The sequence below is a fragment of the Dioscorea cayenensis genome, chromosome 2 (genome assembly GCF_009730915.1).
Source record: "Dioscorea cayenensis subsp. rotundata cultivar TDr96_F1 chromosome 2, TDr96_F1_v2_PseudoChromosome.rev07_lg8_w22 25.fasta, whole genome shotgun sequence".
NCBI classification, from domain to species: Eukaryota; Viridiplantae; Streptophyta; class Magnoliopsida; order Dioscoreales; family Dioscoreaceae; genus Dioscorea; species Dioscorea cayenensis.
The window spans coordinates 15,343,408-15,364,788 of NC_052472.1; the positions used below are offsets into that span (position 1 = coordinate 15,343,408).

At 36.6% G+C, this 21,381-nt stretch overlaps 2 protein-coding genes and 1 non-coding gene across 3 annotated transcripts in view; 1 reads left to right on the top strand and 2 right to left on the bottom strand.

Moving 5' to 3' along the window:
• Window positions 1–15,649: 15,649 nt before the first annotated feature.
• Window positions 15,650–16,960, top strand: LOC120270544 (expansin-like A1). The gene is made up of 5 exons (XM_039277578.1): window positions 15,650–15,816; window positions 15,920–16,029; window positions 16,108–16,286; window positions 16,376–16,508; window positions 16,586–16,960. Exons 1-5 carry the CDS (start codon window positions 15,693–15,695, stop codon window positions 16,847–16,849), a joined length of 810 nt encoding a protein of 269 aa, XP_039133512.1. The 5' UTR covers window positions 15,650–15,692; the 3' UTR covers window positions 16,850–16,960.
• Window positions 16,961–17,604: 644 nt separating this feature from the next.
• The window catches only part of LOC120273025 (4-coumarate--CoA ligase-like 4), a 14,869-nt gene continuing 11,092 nt past the window's right edge, over window positions 17,605–21,381 (bottom strand). Inside the window, 6 exon segments of the mRNA XM_039279663.1 lie at window positions 17,605–17,942; window positions 18,908–19,010; window positions 19,110–19,177; window positions 19,252–19,397; window positions 20,277–20,340; window positions 20,342–21,379. Coding sequence (XP_039135597.1) covers window positions 17,829–17,942; window positions 18,908–19,010; window positions 19,110–19,177; window positions 19,252–19,397; window positions 20,277–20,340; window positions 20,342–21,379 — 1,533 coding nt within the window. The 3' untranslated portion in view covers window positions 17,605–17,828.
• LOC120281843 lies at window positions 18,061–18,268 on the bottom strand. Its single transcript, XR_005542814.1, has one exon. It is a non-coding gene; the product is annotated as a small nucleolar RNA U3 (small nucleolar RNA).

Consider the following 21,381-nt stretch of genomic DNA (forward strand, 5'->3'; position numbering starts at 1 on the left):
TTTGAATTGTAGAGGAGTTTTTTAGTATTAGGGTGGGCACTTGCAATTTTGTTCTATTTTTGAGTCTGTGCGAGTTTATTCTTGGTTATTCACCTAATTAGAGCACACAATTTTTCTATTGTAGAAACTTAGAACATGTTGGACTTCTTTTAGTTTTATTCATTATACTTCATATGGTTGATTTGAGAATTTTTTTTGCAAATTTGAAAGAATTTGTTTCAAAATAGAAAAGAATAAAATTGAGATATAGAAAGAGCTAACTCTATTAGAAGTTCAAAGCTACTCTCGACAAGTCGGATACTATATATGTCTTAATGAAAGAAAGAGCTATCTCTTTAGGTGAGTGAAAGCTACCATATTTTCAGTAAAAGATATGGAAAGTGCTATCTCTTTTAAGTGTGAAAGCTACTCGTTGAACGTTTACGAGAAAGGGCTACCTTGGGAGATGTGTGTGAAGCTATCACCTTGTGCATAAGAAGTTTTTTGTGTGATTGTTTGCTTTTGGAAGTCCTCTAGGTCGAAAGAAGTGAAGTAAAAAGTTGTAACATACACACAATGATAATATTGAATAGAGTGTTCACTATTTTTGGGAATTGAAGTTTTTAGCATTCTTGTATTATGGAAACCCGAATTACTTGTGAAACTCCTAAATTCTTTAGCACCCGAGGTCTTGCACTTTCTCAACTTGGTTTGTAATGTTCTATTTTGCTTGAGAATAAGCAAAATCTTAAGTGTGGGATAATTTGATGAGTGTACAATGTTCATGTATTTCATATCAATTTGTATACTCAATTGGCATGTATTAGAACCATATTGTAGAATTCGATGCTAAATATAGTGTCTTGTGTATTAACAGGGTTAGGGCAGTGCTTAAAGACGAGAGAGAGCCAAAAGAAGCATTTCAGACCTTAAACGATGAAGTTGGAGCTCTTTCAGCATCATTAGAGTAAAGACAAGGGAAATTGGGTGGCTTACTGGCAGCTTACGGTCGTTCGTATGGACATATGTCAATTCCAAAAGACCTTGCGGACATTCTTATGCCTGTAAGGGAGATTTAGAACCAAGTCAGAGGATATTATGGTCAAGGCTTACGCCCATAAAGATGCCCGTAAAGACTATCCATAGGAGCTTACAATCACAACATTCGCCTTTAAGGGCGGTTGGAAGGAGCAAAACAAGTGAATCTTACAGTCCAGCACTTACGGCTGTAATATGGAACGCAACACAAATAAAAGACCTTATGGATGGGGCTTATGGACGTAAGTCATCCCGTAAGGCTTGCGACCATCTTCTATGGCTCACTTACGGCCTAGCCCTTACGCCCGTAAGCAGCCCGTAAGTAATTCGGCTATAAATAAAACTTATGAGGATTTTTAGGGCATTTTTTATTCTATTCTTCTATTCTTTGGGGGCAATTCTTGGAGGTGAGGTTGAGGAAGAAAATAAACGAATCTCTAGCACTTAAGGAGCGATTTAGCGAGGGATTTAGATCTACATTCAAGAGGATTGAAGATCGTAGCCGTCGAGCTTATCTTGGCGGCTTGCGTGGAAGCTTCTTTGGCGATTCTTCATCCTAGGGATTGAAAAGGGGGTTTTCATGGCTTTCATATTTTCCTCCATTATTTGTATCTTGAATGCTTGCCTTCCATTAATAGAGGGCTAATTTGTAGATATTTGGGCATAGCTAAACTCTAGGGTTTATTTTATTGACTTTGGTTGTTGGATCTTCGATACTTAATTAATTTCTTATTTGTAATCATATCTATTTAAGTCTAATTGTGTTATTGAATGCTTGATTGCTAACGAGGCGAAAGCCTAGAAATTATACTTGGTATTGCTATGTGGTAAGAAGAAATTCTCACCTAGCATAGACTTAACGCAATTCGAGAGGATAGTGTGTACACCTCTGATTAGGGCATCTAGGATACTTTGTCTCCCACAATCCTTCCGAGTGAATTGATGATGATTTTTGTGCTCTTTGCAATCATGTGGAGTGGATTTTAGGAGAGATCGCATTTATTCTCTGTATTCAAATTGGGGTAATCTCTCTCTTTGGGGAGAGATTATCTACTTAAGAGATTATCATTAGTCCACAATAAGGTTTCATAGAGTGTTAATGCGATTGTGTGAATGCCTGTATCAGCTCTGCACCTATTCAGTTACACTTCGCTTGAGAAATCAGGGTTTTGTATATTTTTGGAAATCTTTCGGTTCAAATAGGATTGCATGTTTTGACAACCATTGTCCTATACCTCATAACCCTAGAGGGATGCTATGCCTGAACATCATTTTCTTCCTTGATTTCTCTTCTATTATTTTCCGTATTTTCTTGTGTTTGTTTGCTTTTATTCATACACACATCACTCGATCGTTTGGGCTATTTTTCGAGCCTAGAGTTATTACTAGTATTTACCTCCATCCCATTGGACCGACACTTTGCATTTACATACACTTTATTTTTTATTTATTGATGATGATTTTTGTTTATTCACCTCATTCCCTAATGATGATGATTTTCGTTTATTCATACATACATCACTCGATCGTTTAGGCTATTTTTCACGCCTGAGAAATCAGCACGTACATTTGCGTCCCTATCAGTGAGGCTCACCAGAATGTTAGCTGCCATAGATTCCGGGACTTAATACCACATAGTTGAGGATCGTGGCTCTGGTGTCACCTGAAAAATCTCTGCTTGAGAAGAAAAAGAGAAGTTAAAAGAGAAGGAAAAGAGCTGCAGGTCACACAAAGTAAAAAGAAAAGTGGACTTCACTTCAATATTTTCAGCAGCCAATGAGCATAGAGCTCTTCATACCTTAATATATTCAAAAACTAGATAACTCAAAAAAACTACAATAAAGACACTACTTTCATTGGTCAGAACACTCCACCAACTATGTTCTCATTGGCCATCAACCTTAACATAGATAGTATATTTTAATACTAACTTTATCTAACACCACTCTTGCACTACAACCACCAATGTTGACCATAACTCAACCAGTAATATCGAAGGGGTATTCTTGATCCTTTTTAGAGTGATAATTATTTGTAAAATAGAAAGTTGTGCCATGGATACAACTGTCTTAAAAGCGAAATTCCGGCATGACCAAGGTGCAATCTAGATCGCCATTCTCCCCTACCTCCAAAGTTAACACAGCTACTCATAGACACGTGCATTCATGGCAAAGAGTTGAAATAGCCACTAATCAACCAGAAGCCAAAAAGAAAGGAAAAACCCTAGAGAAGAAGAAGTTCCGTGTATAACTCAAAAGCTTATCTTAACTTTTTTTATTTTAAAAATTTAAATATTCAGCCAATTTAAATGCACAATGTGAAAAAAATCTAGTTGTAAAAACATGCAACTAAAATCCGATTGTTATATAAAAATCTGCTACCAAAATTTGACACCCATAACTAGTTTGTTGAATAATTCCAACCACAATGAGTAAAGTTTTAAGGCAAACAACGGTAAACGTCATTCCCAACAATAATAATAATTGACTGCTGAAATAATGAAAGCATGCAATTTGAAGATTTTTACAATTAATGTTATTCCCCAAACTCAAGACGTTTTGACAAACACGTGGTCCAGAAGAAATTCTTAAAACCAATAAAAGGAAAAATATTGTAGAGAAAAAAAACCAAGACATTTTCATCTCATTAGATGTTTAAGTAAAAAAAATCAAGAATTTCCTCTCTGACAAGTCAAAAGGGCACATGTGTGAAAAGCCCATTAAAATAATTATGGTTGTTGAATTTCTTTATATTTCATTGCCATGCATGCAGATACCCTGGTTCAACATTATTCAAAACACTTGCACATTTCACATGTTCCATCTTAATTTCTATATTAATATCTTCATAGGTTCCACTACTCCCCATGCAAAATTACAACTGGAACTCTTCTTTCTCTCTGTCTCTCTTGCTTTCAATCTAATCAGATGACTACCACTGTCCTCTTCTTGCTCTTTTCATCTCTTCTGCTTTCATTTGCTTGTGCATGCGATAGATGTGTTCACCAATCCAAGGCTTTTCACTCCACATCCCCCTTACCCATTGCAGGTATCTTCTATATATATATATATATATATATTAAAGACTTCACATTTTTTTCTTCTTTCTTCGTTTTTAGTATTTTTAGTTAATGATCTTATCTATAATAACATTTTTTTCCTTTCACGTATGTGTGCCGTTAAAAGCTGGAGCTTGTGGGTATGGTCCCATTGCTCTCGGACTTTAATGGAGGGTATGTCTTCTTTGCAAAACCCACTCTCTATAAAAATGGTGTTGGTTGTGGGGGGTTGCTTTCGGGTAACCCTTTCTCCTTTTCTATTTCTCAATTTCTCCATTTCTCCATTTTACTTCAACTCGTTTTTTTATTTTTTTGTACTAATTTATGTTTGGGGACATGCATACATACGAGATAAGGTGCAAGAACTCCAAATTATGCGTAAGCGAGAGGTGTTAAGGTGGTCCTTCAGGGACGTAAACCGGAAGGACAACCAAAGCGATTTCATTCTAAGCCCCAAAGCTTTCATGGCTTTGGGGAGACGAGAATGGCTCCTCAACTAAAGAAACTAACCACTGTTGACATTGAATACAAGAGGTATACATACATACATACATACATATGTGTGTCCGTATGTCATCGTATGTAATATCTCGTACATTAACTAAATTTTTTGGGAGATCTAAATTCATATAGAGATGTGACTCCCAATCCATGAAAACAGGATTCCATGTGAGTATAAGAAGCATAACTTGACGATTGAGAGTGGAGGAGACTAGCAAAAAAAGCCAAGCCATCTTTCAATCGGGTTTGCTCTATCGAGGTGCATGGTCGAGGGCCCGATTTCTCCCTGTGGATGTGGCTCAGGTACATACATATATATATATATGCATATATATAATGGAATTGTTATAAACAAATATTTTTAATGGATGCCTACTGTAGCAATTTCATCATGCAGTGACCGGCATTACTATAGTAACTTCTAGATATCATCAGCGGTACCCGTACATCTGTAGGCACTAGCCCATGTGGTAATCGTGAGCGGCCACTGCGATCAGCATTATTCCACCAACCAGGGTATTTTGGACCGTCGGATCGAATCGATCCCCGGCCGCTCATTCAACTCTTGTAACCCTTATAAATACCCCCTCATTTTTGTATACTTTGATATAAAAAGAAAAGAGAGAAAGAAAAGAGAGAAATAAAAGAAGAAAGAAGAAGAAGTTAATTCTTCAAGGTTTTTGGGTTTTGGTAAATACTCTGGTTCTCTATTCTTATTACTATCTTTACATTTATAACATATATATTCTTAATACGTTATCAGCACGAATTTGCTCATATGATTTTAATTTTCTTTAGCTTATCTAATATATATGTTATATATGTGGAACCCATTTCTAACACTGAATGCAAGAAGGTTCGACAGGTAATATAATACTAGCAAACCATACATTTTATTTAATACATAATTTCAGTTTTTCTTAGAAGCATACATAAAAAACATACAGTACTAAAGCCACTAAGGCTAATATTACCATTACTTTTAAAATAAACAAGAAAAATAATAATATTATTATTACAATGAGGTTTACTATCAAATCCAAATCTTCTGGTATAATCTTCCCCAAGTCTGCCATGGTAAGACCTCAGATCCCGGCAATCAGGTAAAAACTCCACCGGCGAACCTCCGACCCTTTCTCTTCTCCGCCGGCCCGTCCTCTCTTCCCCGTCGGCCCTCCTCCGCAGCTGTTTTTTTTTCGGATTTCTCCGCCGGCCGGCCTTTCTTCGTCGGCCCCCTACTTTCTTCTCTCCCTTATCTTTACTTCTTCTTCCATTTTAACTTATAATCACTTTCAAACAAATTTTAATTCCCAATGCTGCAATAATTGCAGTGTATGAACAGTACCGTATACATGAATAGTACCGTACATGAACAGTACTGTATATATGAATAGTATCGTACATGAACAGTACCGTATACATGAACAAATGATAGATGCTTTTATGTTTTTATTCTGTACTCTTTATTCTAATTACATGTTGTATTATTATTTTGAAGAGAAAATGGCAAATATTGCAAAAAGAGAATTTGAGGCCCTTCAAATCTCGGGGAGCAATTATATATCCTGGAGCCTCGATATCAAGCTCCATCTGAAAGCAAGAAACCTGAGTAAAACTATTGAGGCTAATAACAATGAGCCTAGTGATAACAAGGCGAAGGCCTTAATATTTATAAGGCATCATATTGATGATGGCCTGAAGAATGAATACTTGACCATTGAGGATCCACAGGAATTGTGGTTATCCCTGAAAGAGAGATTTGAACATCTCAGAATGGTCTACTTGCCCAAAGCACGCAATGATTGGTCAAGCCTCAGGTTTCAAGATTTTAAAAGCGTGCAAGAATATAATTCCGAGCTATTTAAAATTGTTTCAGTACTTCGTCTCTGTGGAGAAACAGTGACAGAAGGAATGATGCTCGAGAAAACATTTACAACATTTCACGCACGAAATGTTATATTACAACAACAATATAGAGAAAAGAATTTTACAAAAATTCTCCGAATTAATTTCTTGTCTCCTTGTGGCGGAGCAAAAACAATGAATTGTTGATGCAGTAATCATCAATCTCGACCATCCGGATCGAGCACCACCGCCGTAAATTAATTTTTGGGCAAAGAAGATGGCGTGGTCGCGGTGCTAGTTTTTAAAAACCGCGTGGACGAGGAAATTATGGTGGTCGAGGACTACGCTGTCGTGGTGGAGGCCGAAATAATATCGGACCACGCGATAATAGAATTGATGTACATCAACGTAAGCAACAAAAGCCACAAGATGGGGTTAGAGACAAAGAAAGATACATGTTATCGCTAGGCTCGGAAGGTCATTGGTCCGAATTTAGGGACCCCAAAACATTTTTGTCCATCTTTACCAAGAATCACTTAAAAAAACAAGAAAGGTAAAGATATTGAGACAAATTTTTGTCGACAACCCCATAGTTGATCCAATTGAGGATAATTCCATAAATAATTTAAATGTAACTCGAAAAATACATATTTAGATATGTCGATTTTCTTATAGACTAGTTTGTAATATGTCTTTATGTTTTTTTATTAAATTATGTTTTTTTCTTTTGCTTTTGTTAGAATATGGTCGATGATGAATGCATTATTGATTGCTGGGACAACGCATACTATTTTTGACAAGAAAAAAATATTTTATATCCTTATCAATGAGAAAGGCATGTATAGCCACAATAGCAGGGGTCATCGGACCGGTTGAAGGTTCGGAGAAGCAAAGATTGATGTTGCCAAATGGGACATCCTTGCAGATGAAAAAAATGCTCTCTATTCCCCTAAGTCTAGGAGGAACCTTTTTAAGCTTTTAAAGATATACGTCATAATGGATATCATTTAGAGACGGTTGATAAGGAAGGAAAAGAATATCTTTTATATTACACAAGTCATTTCATGCCAAAAACGCGTACTTGAAAGCTTTCCTCGTATATCCTCGTGGATTATATTTTTACACGTATTAAAGTGATGGAATCACATACGGTATTAACCCTAAGGTTAATGACCCGGAGATATTTAAAAATATGGCATGAAAGACTTGGACATCCGGTGCTATTATGTTGCGCCGGATTATTACTAGTTCTCATGGACACCCACCGAAGGATTATAAAAATCCTAACACATAATGAATATGCATGTTCAAAGCATGTTCAATGGGAAAGCTAATAACCGCACCTTCTATAACAAAGGTGACTCGGTGAATCTCCTAAATTTTTTTAGAAAGAATACAAGGAGACATTTGTGGACCAATATATCCATCATGTGGACCATTTAGGTATTTTATAGTTTTAATCGATGCATCGACTAGATGGTCCCATGTTTCACTTCTGTCTACAAGGAATGTAGCATTTGCAAGGTTATTGGCACAAATTATCGGGGCTTAAAGCACAATTTCCAGATTATCCCATAAAGACAATTCGCCTTGATAATGCTCGGTGAATTTTTCATCAAAATCATTTTATGATTATCGATGGCAGTTGGAATACATGTTGAGCATCCAGTAGCTCATGTGCATACCCAAAATGGGTTGGCGGAGTCATTAATTAAAAGACTCCAGATTATTGCTCGTCCAATGTTATTAAGGATGAAACTGCCTACAAGTGCGTGGGGTCATGCTATTTTGCATGCTGCAGCTTTAATACGGATCCCGACCCACCGCATGTAATTCATATTCACCACACCAACTTGTTATGGGTAAAGAGCCCCGATATTTCATATATAAGAATATTTGGTCATGCAAAGATATGTGCCAATACCACCACCAAATCGTATAAAAATGGGTCCACAACGCGACTTGGTATATATGTTGGTTATGATTCCCCTTCAATTATACGATATTTAGAACCATTAACGTGGGATGTATTTATCGCAAGATTTAGCGATTGTCATTTTGATGAATCTGCCTTCCCCGCATTAGGGGAGAAATGATTACTCAAAAATGAGCCAAAAGAAATTGATTGAATGCATCACGATTACATACATATGATCCTCGTACTCAATGAATGTGAACTTGAAGTTCAAAAGGATTATTAAATTGCAAAATATTGCAAATGAAATACCTGATGCATTCACTGATACTAAAATGGTAACCAAATCATATATACCAGCTGCTAATGCTCCCTGCAGAATTGAGATTCCTAAGAATCCATTGAAAGAAAAATCAAATAGAAAATAAAACCACGATAAAAACGTGGAAGACCAATTGGTGCCAAAGATTCACTCCTAGAAAAAGGAAGCGTAAAGATAAAGATAAGGATCTCCCATGTGAAAAAGGGAGAGGAAATTATAAAACCCCTCGTAACAAGTTAATGAAGAATCAATGGGGGATGATATTTCGAAAATGTTGAAAATTCAATTTGCTATGTAGATGATGGTCAAAGATTGAATCGGCATGAGACCGAAATAAATGATATATTCATCTACAATGTGGCTACAGATATAGAAATAAATACTAATAATGATCCAGAGCCACGATCTATTGAAGAATGTCGACAAAAGAAATGATTGGCCAAAATGGAAAGAAGCTATCCAGTCGAGCTAAATTCCCTATCAAAACGTGAGGTGTTTTGGGCTGATAGTGCCAACACCGAAGGGATAAAACCAAATCGGTTATAAATGGGTGTTTGTGAGAAAAAGAAATGAAAAATAATCAAATTATGAGATACAAAGCAAGACCTGGTTGCTCAAGGTTTTTCTCAAACGCTCGTATTGATTATGAAGAGACATACTCTCGTAATGGATGGAATTACTTTTTCGATTTTTTTAATTGCCATGGCAGTAAGTAATAAATTAGATATGCAGATTGATGGATGTTGTCACAAAGATATCCTGTATGGATTACTTGAAAATGACATATATATGAAAAATCCCTCGAAGGATATAGAAAAACAAACATTACAAATAATCATCATTTATACTCTATTAAATTACGGAGATCTCTTTATGGGTTAAAAACAATCGGACGGATGTGGTATAAACCGTCTCGAGTGAATATCTTATAAAAGAAGGATACCAAAATGATAGTATATGTCCATGTGTGTTTATTAAAAAGTTATACTAACGGTTTTTGTTGTGATAGCGAGATATGTGGATGATTTAAATCTTGTAGGCACTCCTTCCGAAATTGCAAATCGCAGAGATCATATTTGAAAAAAAGAATTTGAAATGAAAGATTTGGGAAAGACCAAATTACGTCTAGGTATACAAATCGAGCACTTATCCTCGGGAATATTTGTGCATCAATCAACCCTATACTGTAAAAGGTCTTGAAGAGATTCAATATGGAGAAGGATTATCCGCTGAATACGCCAATGGTCGTCCGAACTCTTGATGTTCAGAAAGATCCATTTCGCCCACCGGAAGAAGGAGAGATCATTCTTGGTCCAGAAACTCCATATTTAAGTGCAATCGGTGCATTAATGTATCTTGCAAATAATACGAGACCGAGATATAGCTTTTTGCGAGTAAATCTTCTAGCAAGATACTGGTTCTACACCGACACGAAGACACTCGGAAAGGAATAAAAGATGTACTACGTTATTTACGAGGAACTACGGATCGGGTTTATTCTATCGACATGAGTCTTCATCCAAACTCACGAGTTTCTTGACGATCTGGGTATCCATCCGATCCTCATAAAGGGCGATCTCGGGACTCGGATACATGTTTTCTTACAATGGTACAGACTATCTCATGGCGTTCCACAAAAACAAACTCTTCATGACTACTTCATCAAATCATGTCGAAATTCTAGCTCTCCATGAAGCAAGTCGTGAATGCCAATGGTTCACGATCTATGATTGGGCATATATAGATCATCCCGCAAATTACCATCAGTAACAACAAATGCTACGAGAATTTATGAAGACAACAATGCTTGTATTTCTCAAATACAAGGAGGCTATATTAAAAGGTGACGAGCGAAACATATATCACCAAAATTTTTTTCTACACTCATGATCTCCGGAAAAGAAGGCGTTATAGAAGTTCAAAAGATTCAATCCAGTGAGAATCAAACTGATCTATTCACAAAATCACTTCCTAAGTGCATTCACCAAAGACTTATATACAAAATCGGGATGAGAAGACTTAAGGATGTAAGTACTTCTGATATGAGTTAAAAGTTATTTATTTGAGGGGGAGACTGTACTCTTTTTCCCTTCGCCAAGGTTTTTGTCCCAATGGGTTTTTCCAAGGCAAGGTTTTTAATGAGGCAGTAACCCTCAAATGTGCCAAGGATAGTGTACTCTTTTTCCTTAGCTAGGTTTTTATCCCACTGGGTTTTTCCTAGCAAGGTTTTAACGAGGCATATCCTTTGGTCGTAGGCATCCAAGGGGGAGTGTTATAAACAAATATTTTTAATGGATGCCTACTGTAGCAATTTCACTGTAGCAGCCGACATTACTATAGTAACTTCTAGATATCACTGTAGCAGCCGCAACACTGTAGCAGCCGCCCATGTGGTACTGTAGCGGCCGCCGGTACTGTTACTATTCCACCAACCAGGGTATTTTGGACCGTCGGATCGAATCGATCCTGGCCGTTCATTCAACTCTTGTAACCTTATAAATACCCCCTCATTTTGTATACTTTGATATAAAAAGAAAAGAGAAGAGAAAGAAAAGAGAGAAATAAAAGAAGAAAGAAGAAGAAGTTAATTCTTCAAGGTTTTTGGGTTTTGGTAAATACTCTGGTTCTCTATTCTTATTACTATCTTTACATTTATAACATATATATTCTTAATAGGAATATAGATATATCTGGAGGTATACTTATTTATGGATATAGATTTCTACTGTGGATGTGGCTCAGGTACATACAAATTAAATTAGTTCAAATTCTCCAATTTTTTATATGATCAAAGACATGTGTGATGAAATGCGGGTTGGATCCGGGAACTTTAGATTTATGAGAAGGAGAGGTATCGAGTGCCATCCGGGACATGAGTGATGCGCCAGCAGAAATCTCCAACTCCGAGTAGCGAGTCACGCGGCTACGACTCCCGCTTTGGATCATCATCGACGAGGTCTTGCCGCAGATCGGAAAAATTGGATCGGGTTTATGATTCGGTTCACGAGATAAATGAGATCGCTCAAGAATTGTGCTCTCCTTGTGATACAAAACAATGGAAGTGATTAAGTCACTAAAGAAAGAACTCATTATATGGATGCATTAAGTAAGATCTCTAGTGATTTAGTCACTAGAAAATAAGTGATTTTGTTTTGAGTATTCTCTTTGTCCTTGTTTAAGACTGGATGCATTGAGATTACGAGAAAATGTTATGGTCGAGTCTTGTTGGATCCACTCAATGAGCATTGAATTTTCTATGTTTTTTCATGATATGGTTTTTAATTAAGTTCTTGATTTTAGAGTTTGTTTTGGCTGATTAATTAAAAGAAGTCGGCATGAATTTTGGATCAAGATCTATAAGTAATAATTAATTAGAGTTTAAAATACAACTTTCTAGTTGATTATTATAACGAAACGTTAAGCTCATGCTCCTCCGACCATAATTAATGTGTATGTCACTATGCCATTTTCTATTTATACAAGCGGATAAGTAGAAGGGTTTTTCAAAACCGGTTCCATATTTGGAGCTCAAAAAATTTTCTCCCGTTTGTAGAGCCGGTTTAAAACAAACCCCTCTAGATTTTAAAACAATAAAGAACAAAAAAAAGATTAAAACTCTCTCTCCCACTCTCCCGTGAAACACCATCTTCTCGTCGCACTCTCTTTTGCTCTCCCTTGAAACCCTTTTTCGTGAGAAGTAGCCGACACCACCGAAGCTCCACCAACGATGTTTGCTGCGAGCGAACGACGCTATCCATCACTGGAGCTGCATAATAAAAAGCTAGATATGGATGCACATCGCCGAATAACATCTCTGCCCCCTTGCAATTAGGGTTTGATTATGAATCCATTCTAGGGCAGTGTTGCGAGATGCCGATAGGGTTCGTGACACTGCCGGTGGGGATCGTCGGGCCATTCTTGCTTGATGGGATGAAGTACTATGTGTCGATGGCGACGACTAAGGGAATGCTTGGTGGCGAGTACTAATCGCGGGTGCAAGGCTATTAGCGAGTCGGGAGGGGCGGCCAGCGTTGTCTTGAGAGATGGGATGATGCGTACATCGGTGGTGAGGTTCGCGTCTGCAATGAGGGTCGTAGTGTTGGTGGCAAAGAATTTTGAGACTCTCTCCGTAGTGTTCCACAGGTGTTTGTCTCAATTCCTCTGAGAAAATCTTTTTTTATTTCTTTCCTACTCAAAACCAGGCTTCCGAATTGTCTTTCCTTGATCTTTTGATGAATAGTGTTATTACTGCTGTTTTGGATTTTAGATTGTTTTCTTCTAGTAATTTTGTGGCAATTCAGTTTAATTTTGGTGTTTTCATTCCAATTCATGTTTTATCTACTCTTTGTATTGCCCTTTTTATGATTTCTCTGTGTTAGCCTAGCCCTTTTTTTTCTTTTTGAATAATTGATGTTTTTCATAGTTTTTGCATGAGAGATGTCATTCTCTTTTGGTTGCTGGCTGAGCTTTTTGTGTGCAATGTTTTTCAAGAAAAACTTCTGAATTGTTTTCAGGAATCATTCATGTTTTGTTGGCATTCCATGAAAAAAAAAAAGAAATTTATCATTTTCTCTTATCTAACTCATGTTTTTAATCAATTTTCTGTTCTCTTAAAGAAATTTCTTTTTGTCCAACTCCAATTCCGACAGTTCAAGCAGGTTTGCAAGGCTTCAAGGGATCCATTGCTCGTTGGTAGGGTGAAACCTCTACATGAGATTCAGCTGCAGCACTAGAGACGCCATGGGGATGAACATGATGGTCTCTGAGGGAGTACAGAATGTCTTGAATTATCTTTAAAGTGACTTACCGGACATGGACACAATCAGCATATCTGGTTAAATTTTATTCTCTATTTAATCATGGTTTTCTTTTTGGTTTTTACTACTGATTTAGACCAATAAGTTGGTGTTTTGTTGTGTTTTCATGTGGATTTTCTTTGTTTCATTAGATCAAATTTGAGAAAAAAAAACAACGAGATTTTTATATTGTTTTATGGGTGTTAAATAGTGATATATTTATTTTAGGAATTGGGATGGGATGTCAAAATTTGGAACTTTGGAGCTTGCTAGTGGTTTGGATGGGAACATCAAGAAGCAGGAAGTTCAATCTGCTTTACAACAGTAATGTTTTGGCATACTATTTCTTTAATATATGTTTGTTACCTCTTAGTTTTTTAAAATATTTAATTTGATCCATGTTGTAATAAGGTGATCAAATGATAGATTCTAATATGGTTCTCATAGGAATTTGTGATGTGTTCTTCATGGATTTAGCACAATAATGCATGGATTAGTCCAAATATTTTCGGAGGTTAAGAATGGATCACTATTATATATATAGAGGACCCATAATCTAGGGACGTCCCTAGATTTCAAATCTAAGGATGTCCATAATAGCCATCGGATAATAATCTGACGACACTTATCATTATGAACAGTAGAAACCATGTTCTACGATGTATGTCAGATGATAATAAACAATAGATGTGATGTCTATATAGACAATCAACCATTGGATGATGATCCAACGGCTTAGATTTAAAACGTCCCTAGATTTCAAATCTAGGGACTTACCTAGATGATTTTGTTCCATATATATATATATATTATATGTATATTTTGTTCTTAAAATATTGTTGTTATTTATGACTCGTGCATAGTTAAATCTATCAATGTCTTTAGTTGATTTTCAGGTTCTAGCACATTATGCAAATTTATATTACTTTTGCCTTCCTCTGGTCTCTCAAATATTTGTGTGTATATATGTATATATATGTAGCTACGCATATACCCACAAACATACATATCAGATATGCATAAAAACAAATTTATAAACATTTATTTTATATATAGTAAGAAATTAAATAAAAGTATTTCCAATTATACGCTTAATCTCGAATTAGTTCTCATATAATCAACAACAATGAAATTAAAATTGCCAATAGACTCATAGCCTAAAAACACCAAAATTTCCTATGTTCACAGCGATCTCAAGTTTGAGCCTTATTTCTGAAATTGCTTTTGCCCACATAAAGTGAGAGTGCGTAGGAGTTGAGCTGGTCTCATATAGTTGAGCAGTACATGCCTTTGATTACAGACTTAATTAAGTCCAATGTCCTTAGTTATACTTTCTTTGGTTTTTATTTGTCTCATTTTAAAGGTTTTCTTTGGTCCTTTTAGTTATCTATTTAAAAAACTTATGAACCATTAAATATTATTTTTTAAATTTTATCTTTTTATATTTAATATACTTTTATAACTTTCAATATATTATATTCTACTTTATATAAAAAAAATTATATTCTATTACATCTTTTATAAAATCATATTTTAATTAAAAAAATTTTAAAAAGTTAATATAGCTTTTTTTAAAAAAAATTTAGATTATCAACTAACATTAACAAATGTTCATTATAGGACAAATAAAAAAAATAAAAAGAAGTCCTTAAGATTAAAAAAACAAATGAGAGGACCTTAGTTTGGAGTAATGATAAAATTAAAACTTGTAATTTATTTCAATCCAAAATAAGTTAATCCTATGCCATGATATTAGTGGCTTAAATTAAAACCTTTTATTTTTTTCCCTCAAAGAGGATTAAGTTTATCAATAATATGTACCAAAATTATTCAGAAGATATATATATATATATATATATATAAATATTTTCCTAACATAATATCCTGGTTTCAAAACCATGGAGGCCCAGATTTAGAAATCAAAAGATCAAAAGGGAAAGCTCTGGGTTCCCAGAGCCTTTCATCCATTTCTTGTTCCAACTTTGGACACCTCACTGTTGACTCATCAACACCACTCATCCAGTGTCTTATTTTATCTATGCGCGTTTCCATTACCCAAGAAAGTTAAAGGAGTCGGTGGATTTCTTTATGCTGTCTTACCAGGACAAGCGCGTCAGCCACACAAAGTTGATTATTAGTCAAATACTTCTACAACTCACTGTTTTTCTCTCTTTATATATAGCTCTCTCTCCCTCTTCATATGCCACACTCTTCTCCTGCTCAAGTTCTTACAACCAGATGGCTACTAGTGTCTTCATCTTGCTCTTTTCATCATCTCTTTTACTTTCCCTTGCTTGTGCTTGTGATAGATGTGTTCACCAATCCAATGCTTCTTATTCCACTTCCTTCTTAGCTATTGCAGGTATCTTGTATATACAAGACTTCACTTTTCTTCTTCTTTTAGTTAGTACTCTTGTCAATGATCTTATATATAATGATTTTTATTGTTCTTTGTGTTGGTAAAGCTGGAACTTGTGGGTATGGTGCTATAGCTATGGATTTTAATGGAGGGTATGTTGCTGCTGCAAGGCCAGCTCTCTACAGAGAAGGTCTTGGTTGTGGGGGTTGCTTTCAGGTAACCTTTATTTCTTTCCTTTTCTATTTATCCATTTTAATTCAACACTTTTGGTTCTCATCTTTAAATAAATTGCAGATAAGGTGTAAGGACTCCAAGTTATGCACCACTGGAGGTGTTAAAGTAGTCCTGACAGACCTCAACAAGAACAGTCAAACTGATTTTATTCTGAGCAGAAAGGCTTTCATGGCTTTGGGGAGACCTGGAATGGCTCTGAAACTCATGAGACTGGGCACTGTAGACATTGAATACAAAAGGTATATATATCTGTGTATATATATATATATATACATATGATTGTAATAAATAGACATAGAGATATGTAATTCCCAATTCATGTAAACAGGATTCCATGTGAGTACAAGAAACATAACTTGACAGTGAGAGTGGAGGAGACCAGCCAGAAACCAAGCAATCTGGCAATCAATTTCCTCTACCAAGGTGGTCAGACTGACATTGTGCTTGTGGATGTAGCTAAGGTATGTATTTTTATAGACATGTGCATTCATTGAAATCAAAACAATGGAAAATAATGAAGGTGTTTGATGAAATGCAGGTAGGAAGTTCAGACTGGAAGTACATGACTAGGAGTGGCCATAGTGCAGTGTGGAATACCAGCAATGCTCCGGCCGGAGAAGGGCTTCAGTTTCGATTGGTAGTGACCGGAGGCTATGACGGAAAATGGGTCTGGACCGAGAAGGAGGTTCTTCCTGCTGACTGGAAGATTGGATCAATGTATGATTCTGGTGTGCAGATAACTGACATTGCTCAAGAAGGATGTTCACCCTGTGACACTGGTGACTGGAAGAGAATTAATTAGTTAAAGAGATAAAAATTTAGTCTTTGTCTACACTTGAACAGTGACAGTTTGATACTCTTTGTTTACTTATGTACAAACAGGTTCATTGATAGTATGTAAGAAGATGGCATATATATATATATATATATATAGTGAATAAAAAGTACTGGAATTGAGTATCTGATTTGGTTTCTGGGTGTGTTTTCAATTGAATTCAGTTTTAACTTATAATCTTGATCATGAGATTTAGACTGTTTTGGGCAGTGATTTTGTTTGTTGTTCTTTCTTTCTTGCCTGCAAAAATTGGTGCATTGATAAGGTCCAATTGATCTGATTGTGTTCTTGCTGGTTCTCATTATGAGAATCACATTCTGTTTTCAGGATAAACTTTGAAGCTAGATGGAGCTGCTTTTAAGTCTCCAGCAGTTTTTTATTGGGTGTTACGTATTTTGGGGCATGCTCTTGGAAACTATTTAAAGATTGTATATTCTATTTTGTTTATTGGGTGTGTCTAAGCTGATCAATGAGTGTATGCTATTTATTATAATTATTATCACAAAATACTCTCAGATGATTTCTGCGTATCTTTAGAAAATTTAATTTGATGCGACAAATTTTTCTTTTTAATTACAATTTCTGCATAATTTTCAGAAAATTTGATAACATATGTGTACAAATAGGTCTATACTCTTATGCTAAATACATAACCATAATAAGGAAACTAGTTATTAATCTTGGAGAACAGATGTAACTAATATTATATAAAACATATCTCATCATATAAAACACTTATTTGATAAAATGGGACAAAAAAGAAAAATAAAACACACACACATACAATGTAGGAGGAAACAATAGCATAAACATTGGGCAAGCCTATAACACAACATATAAACTTCATCATATACAATGTAGACTCCATAATAAAACTCATCCTTGATCCAGCAGGGTAAATAAAAAGCTGATGTGTATTTGATTTGAGGCTGATTAAGTTATTATCTTAGAGTTTGGAGGTTGCAAGCTTGATCAAATCCTTCCTGAGTATTTTCCCAGATGGGTTCTTTGGTATTGCTTGGACAAATGCTACTCTTCTCACTCTCTTGTACGGAGCCACCTGTTTACACACAACAGATCCTTTTCTTTCAAAACTAAACCAAGTCAAATACACTCTAGGTTGATCCTTTTAAAAGTTTGGCTTAAAAAAAAAAATAAATTAAAAAAAAAAATATGGAGCCCTGTCAGACAACCTCGAGACCATCCCAACTCCGAAGAGAGTTGTGAACGATCCTCTACTGCTTTGATTCCGAAGAATCTGAGCCGTTAATCACGCTCTGATCTCGAGGCCATGGTTCATCCACCAGGGTTTGTTGCTTGTCTCCTTTGCACTCAAGGAGTCAATTGTACGATCCTATAGAACAGATCCTGTTCAAGTAAGGTCGTGCTAGACTGACTCCTCTCAACTTATCTAAATATGAAAATTTCAATCTCACTAAGCGATGTGGGACTATAATCTTATTAGCAAACAGTTAAACTGGGCCCTTTTGGGCTAAAGTACAGCCCAACCCACAACCAATGTTAAAAGCCTGCTAGCTAAATCTCGAAAGAAGTTCTTAATATAGTTAGTTAGTTGTCTTTTAAAAGTAGTGTCATTTTAATAATACTAATTTCTAATATTACTCGAGTTTAACTTAACATAAAAGTAACTTTCAAAACAAAATTCAAATTTTAAAGCCTTCTATTTCATTTTATTCCAGTAAGATTGTGTCTTATTCATAGTGTGTTAACTCAAGATTAATGGAATGTTTTTTTTAATACTGTACCTTAACTTAATTAATACCAATAAAATTTTGGAGATTGCGCTCATCTCCCAGCCGTTATTCCATCCGCTCAATATTGATACTGGTTTATTTAAAATAAGCCACAAACCAATTAAATTCATCTTTCTTTTCTAACCATAAACCTCTGTAAACATTTCCATATGATTTCAGGGATTTGTTTCATTAATTAATATATATATATATATATATAGAGAGAGAGAGAGAGAGAGAGAGAGAGAGAGAGAGGGAGAAGAACACAAACCTGCTTGGCAACAAATTCCATAACAGTAGTATCAGATAAATCACTTCCAGGTCTCCTCACAATATATGCCATGGGAAACTGCCCCACATCTTTATCTGGGAACCTGAGAATGAATTACAAACCAACTCCCTAAAACTCCAAATAAATCAAAATATAAATAAATAAATAAATTAATAATAAAAAAAGGTTTGGTTTTAGTTACGGAATGACAGCAGCATCAGTGATATCTGGATGAGTGAGCAACAAAGCCTCCAACTCCGCCGGCGCCACCTGCAAACCAATACCATCACCATCATCATCAACAGGTCATTCTCAAAGTACACGTGTGAGCATGAGAAACATACCTGATAACCCTTATACTTGATGAGCTCCTTGAGACGGTCGACGATGAATAGGTACCCATCGTCGTCGATGTAGCACAAGTCACCAGTCTTTAGCCATCCCTCTGGATCCAGCGTTCCCTTCGTCGCCTCCTCGTTCTTGAAATACCCTTAATACCCCCACCACCACCACCACCACAAAAACTTCAAACCGTCATTTCACTCTTCAGCGCAGAGATTTTTTTTATTTTATTTTTAAAAACCTAAAATTTGTCCTGCTTTCTAAACAACCAAAAGGTTTTGGGTTTTAATAATAAGTAAATTGTTCTACAAATTTTAGCGGAAACCGTAAGTCATTAAAAACAACCTTAAAAAGAACGAATTCTGAATTAATTATTTTCAAATTTTTTTATAACAAATGTGAATGTTTTGAACATTTATTTTAATATCACAAAGTATTTTTAAAAGAAAATAATGAATCGTACAACAGATAAATCTTATTTTTTCTCTCCAATTTCATAGGCTGTGATTTCTTTCTTTAACGGACTATAAATTTGGAAGTGATGCTTATTGAAAATGTAACTTCCATTAGGATGTTAACAGAAAAATATTTTCGTGGTATTAATTGAGATATATTTTGAAAAGGGATTAAAAAAATTGATTTTTTTATGTTAGTGCTTTTTAATAATATTTAAAAAGAAAAACACAATTATTACCACCCCACTATCAAGTTCACTTTTCAAAACTTGCTTCTCATCCATCCAAAACTACTTTTGATATTTTAACTGAATAAAATATATATACTCTTATTTATACAAAAGTTTATTCGAAATTTATACCATTTTATATCACGTATATATATATATATATGGTGTAAAGAAATAAATCGTGAATTACTTACGAAATATAAAAATTATTACCCAATTTAAAAAGAAATTCCATCGTTTGTATATAGAAAATAAATAAAATTAAAAATATATTTTTTTAAAATAGAAAAATAAAAACAAACAAAAATATAAAACAAAAAGGGTCAGTCAATGCACACGTACCTTTCATGAGGTAAGGCCCGCGAAGCCAGAGCTCACCCACTCCATTGGGCGGTAATGATACGCCCGGTATCCGGATCCACGATCTTCGCCTCCGTGTTCGGCGACAGCATCCCAGCAGTACCATACCTCCGACTCTCCTCCGACGAATCCGTCGACGCTCCGATCGCAGTACTCTCCGTTAACCCATAACCTTGCAAGATCTCGATCATCGGATACCTCTCCTTGAACCCCTCGATCACCTCCTTCCCCAGCGGTGCCCCGCCGGAGAGCATCTTCCTGAGTGGCCCCAATGGCAGCGGCTTGCTCACTGCCAGCATCGCCACGAGGATCGGCGGCACCAGTGGCAGGAATGTGGCGTTGTACTTGTTGATCGCGCTTAGCATGTCTCCCATCTCGAATTTGGAAAGGATCACCACCGTGGAGCCGGATGCGAGGAGCCCGGTGGCGAACGCTGCCAGGCCGTAGATGTGGAACATGGGGACGGTGCAGATGAAGGTCTGGATGCCGGCGGCTTCATCGAGTTTGAATCGGTTGAGGATGATCGCGACCATGGAGATCAGTGATCGGTGAGTTGAGATCACGCCTTTGCTCATCCCTGTCGTTCCCGAGGAGTAGAGGAGCGTGGCTGGGTCGTCTTGGCTGATGGATTCGTGAGGGATTGATGGATCTGGAGGAGTTTGGAGGAGTTCATCGATGGAGGTGGTGATGCGTGAGTCGGAGGATTTGGGGGAGGAGGAGTCGAGGAGGATGACGGGGAAGGAGAAGGAGGAGAGTTTGGGGATTAGGGTTAGGGTTGTGAAGGCGAGGACGGGGTTGGAGTCAGTGATTTGCTTGGAGATCTCGCCGGGAGTGTTGAGGGGGTTGGTGGTGGTGAGGATGGCACCGAGGGAGAGGACGGCGAGGGAGGCGATGGGGAAGTAGATGGAGTTGGGGGAGAGGAGGAGGACGACGTCGCCCTTGCGGATAGAGAAGCGGGTGGAGAGGGCGGTGGCGAGGGAGGAGACGGAACGCCAGAGAGCGGGGAAAGAGATGCTTTGGCCGGTGGCGGCGTCGATGAGGGCGGTGGTGCCGGAATGGTGGCGGGAGGAGATGAAGGCGGTGACGG

What these genes read in the sequence shown, in the direction of transcription:
- LOC120270544 (XM_039277578.1), top strand. Translation starts at nt 15,693, where the DNA reads ATGGCTACTAGTGTCTTCATCTTGCTCTTTTCATCATCTCTTTTACTT. An exon ending in TTCCTTCTTAGCTATTGCAG is followed by an intron (nt 15,817 to 15,919) that starts GTATCTTGTATA and finishes GTGTTGGTAAAG; the next exon opens with CTGGAACTTGTGGGTATGGT. An exon ending in GTTGTGGGGGTTGCTTTCAG is followed by an intron (nt 16,030 to 16,107) that starts GTAACCTTTATT and finishes AATAAATTGCAG; the next exon opens with ATAAGGTGTAAGGACTCCAA.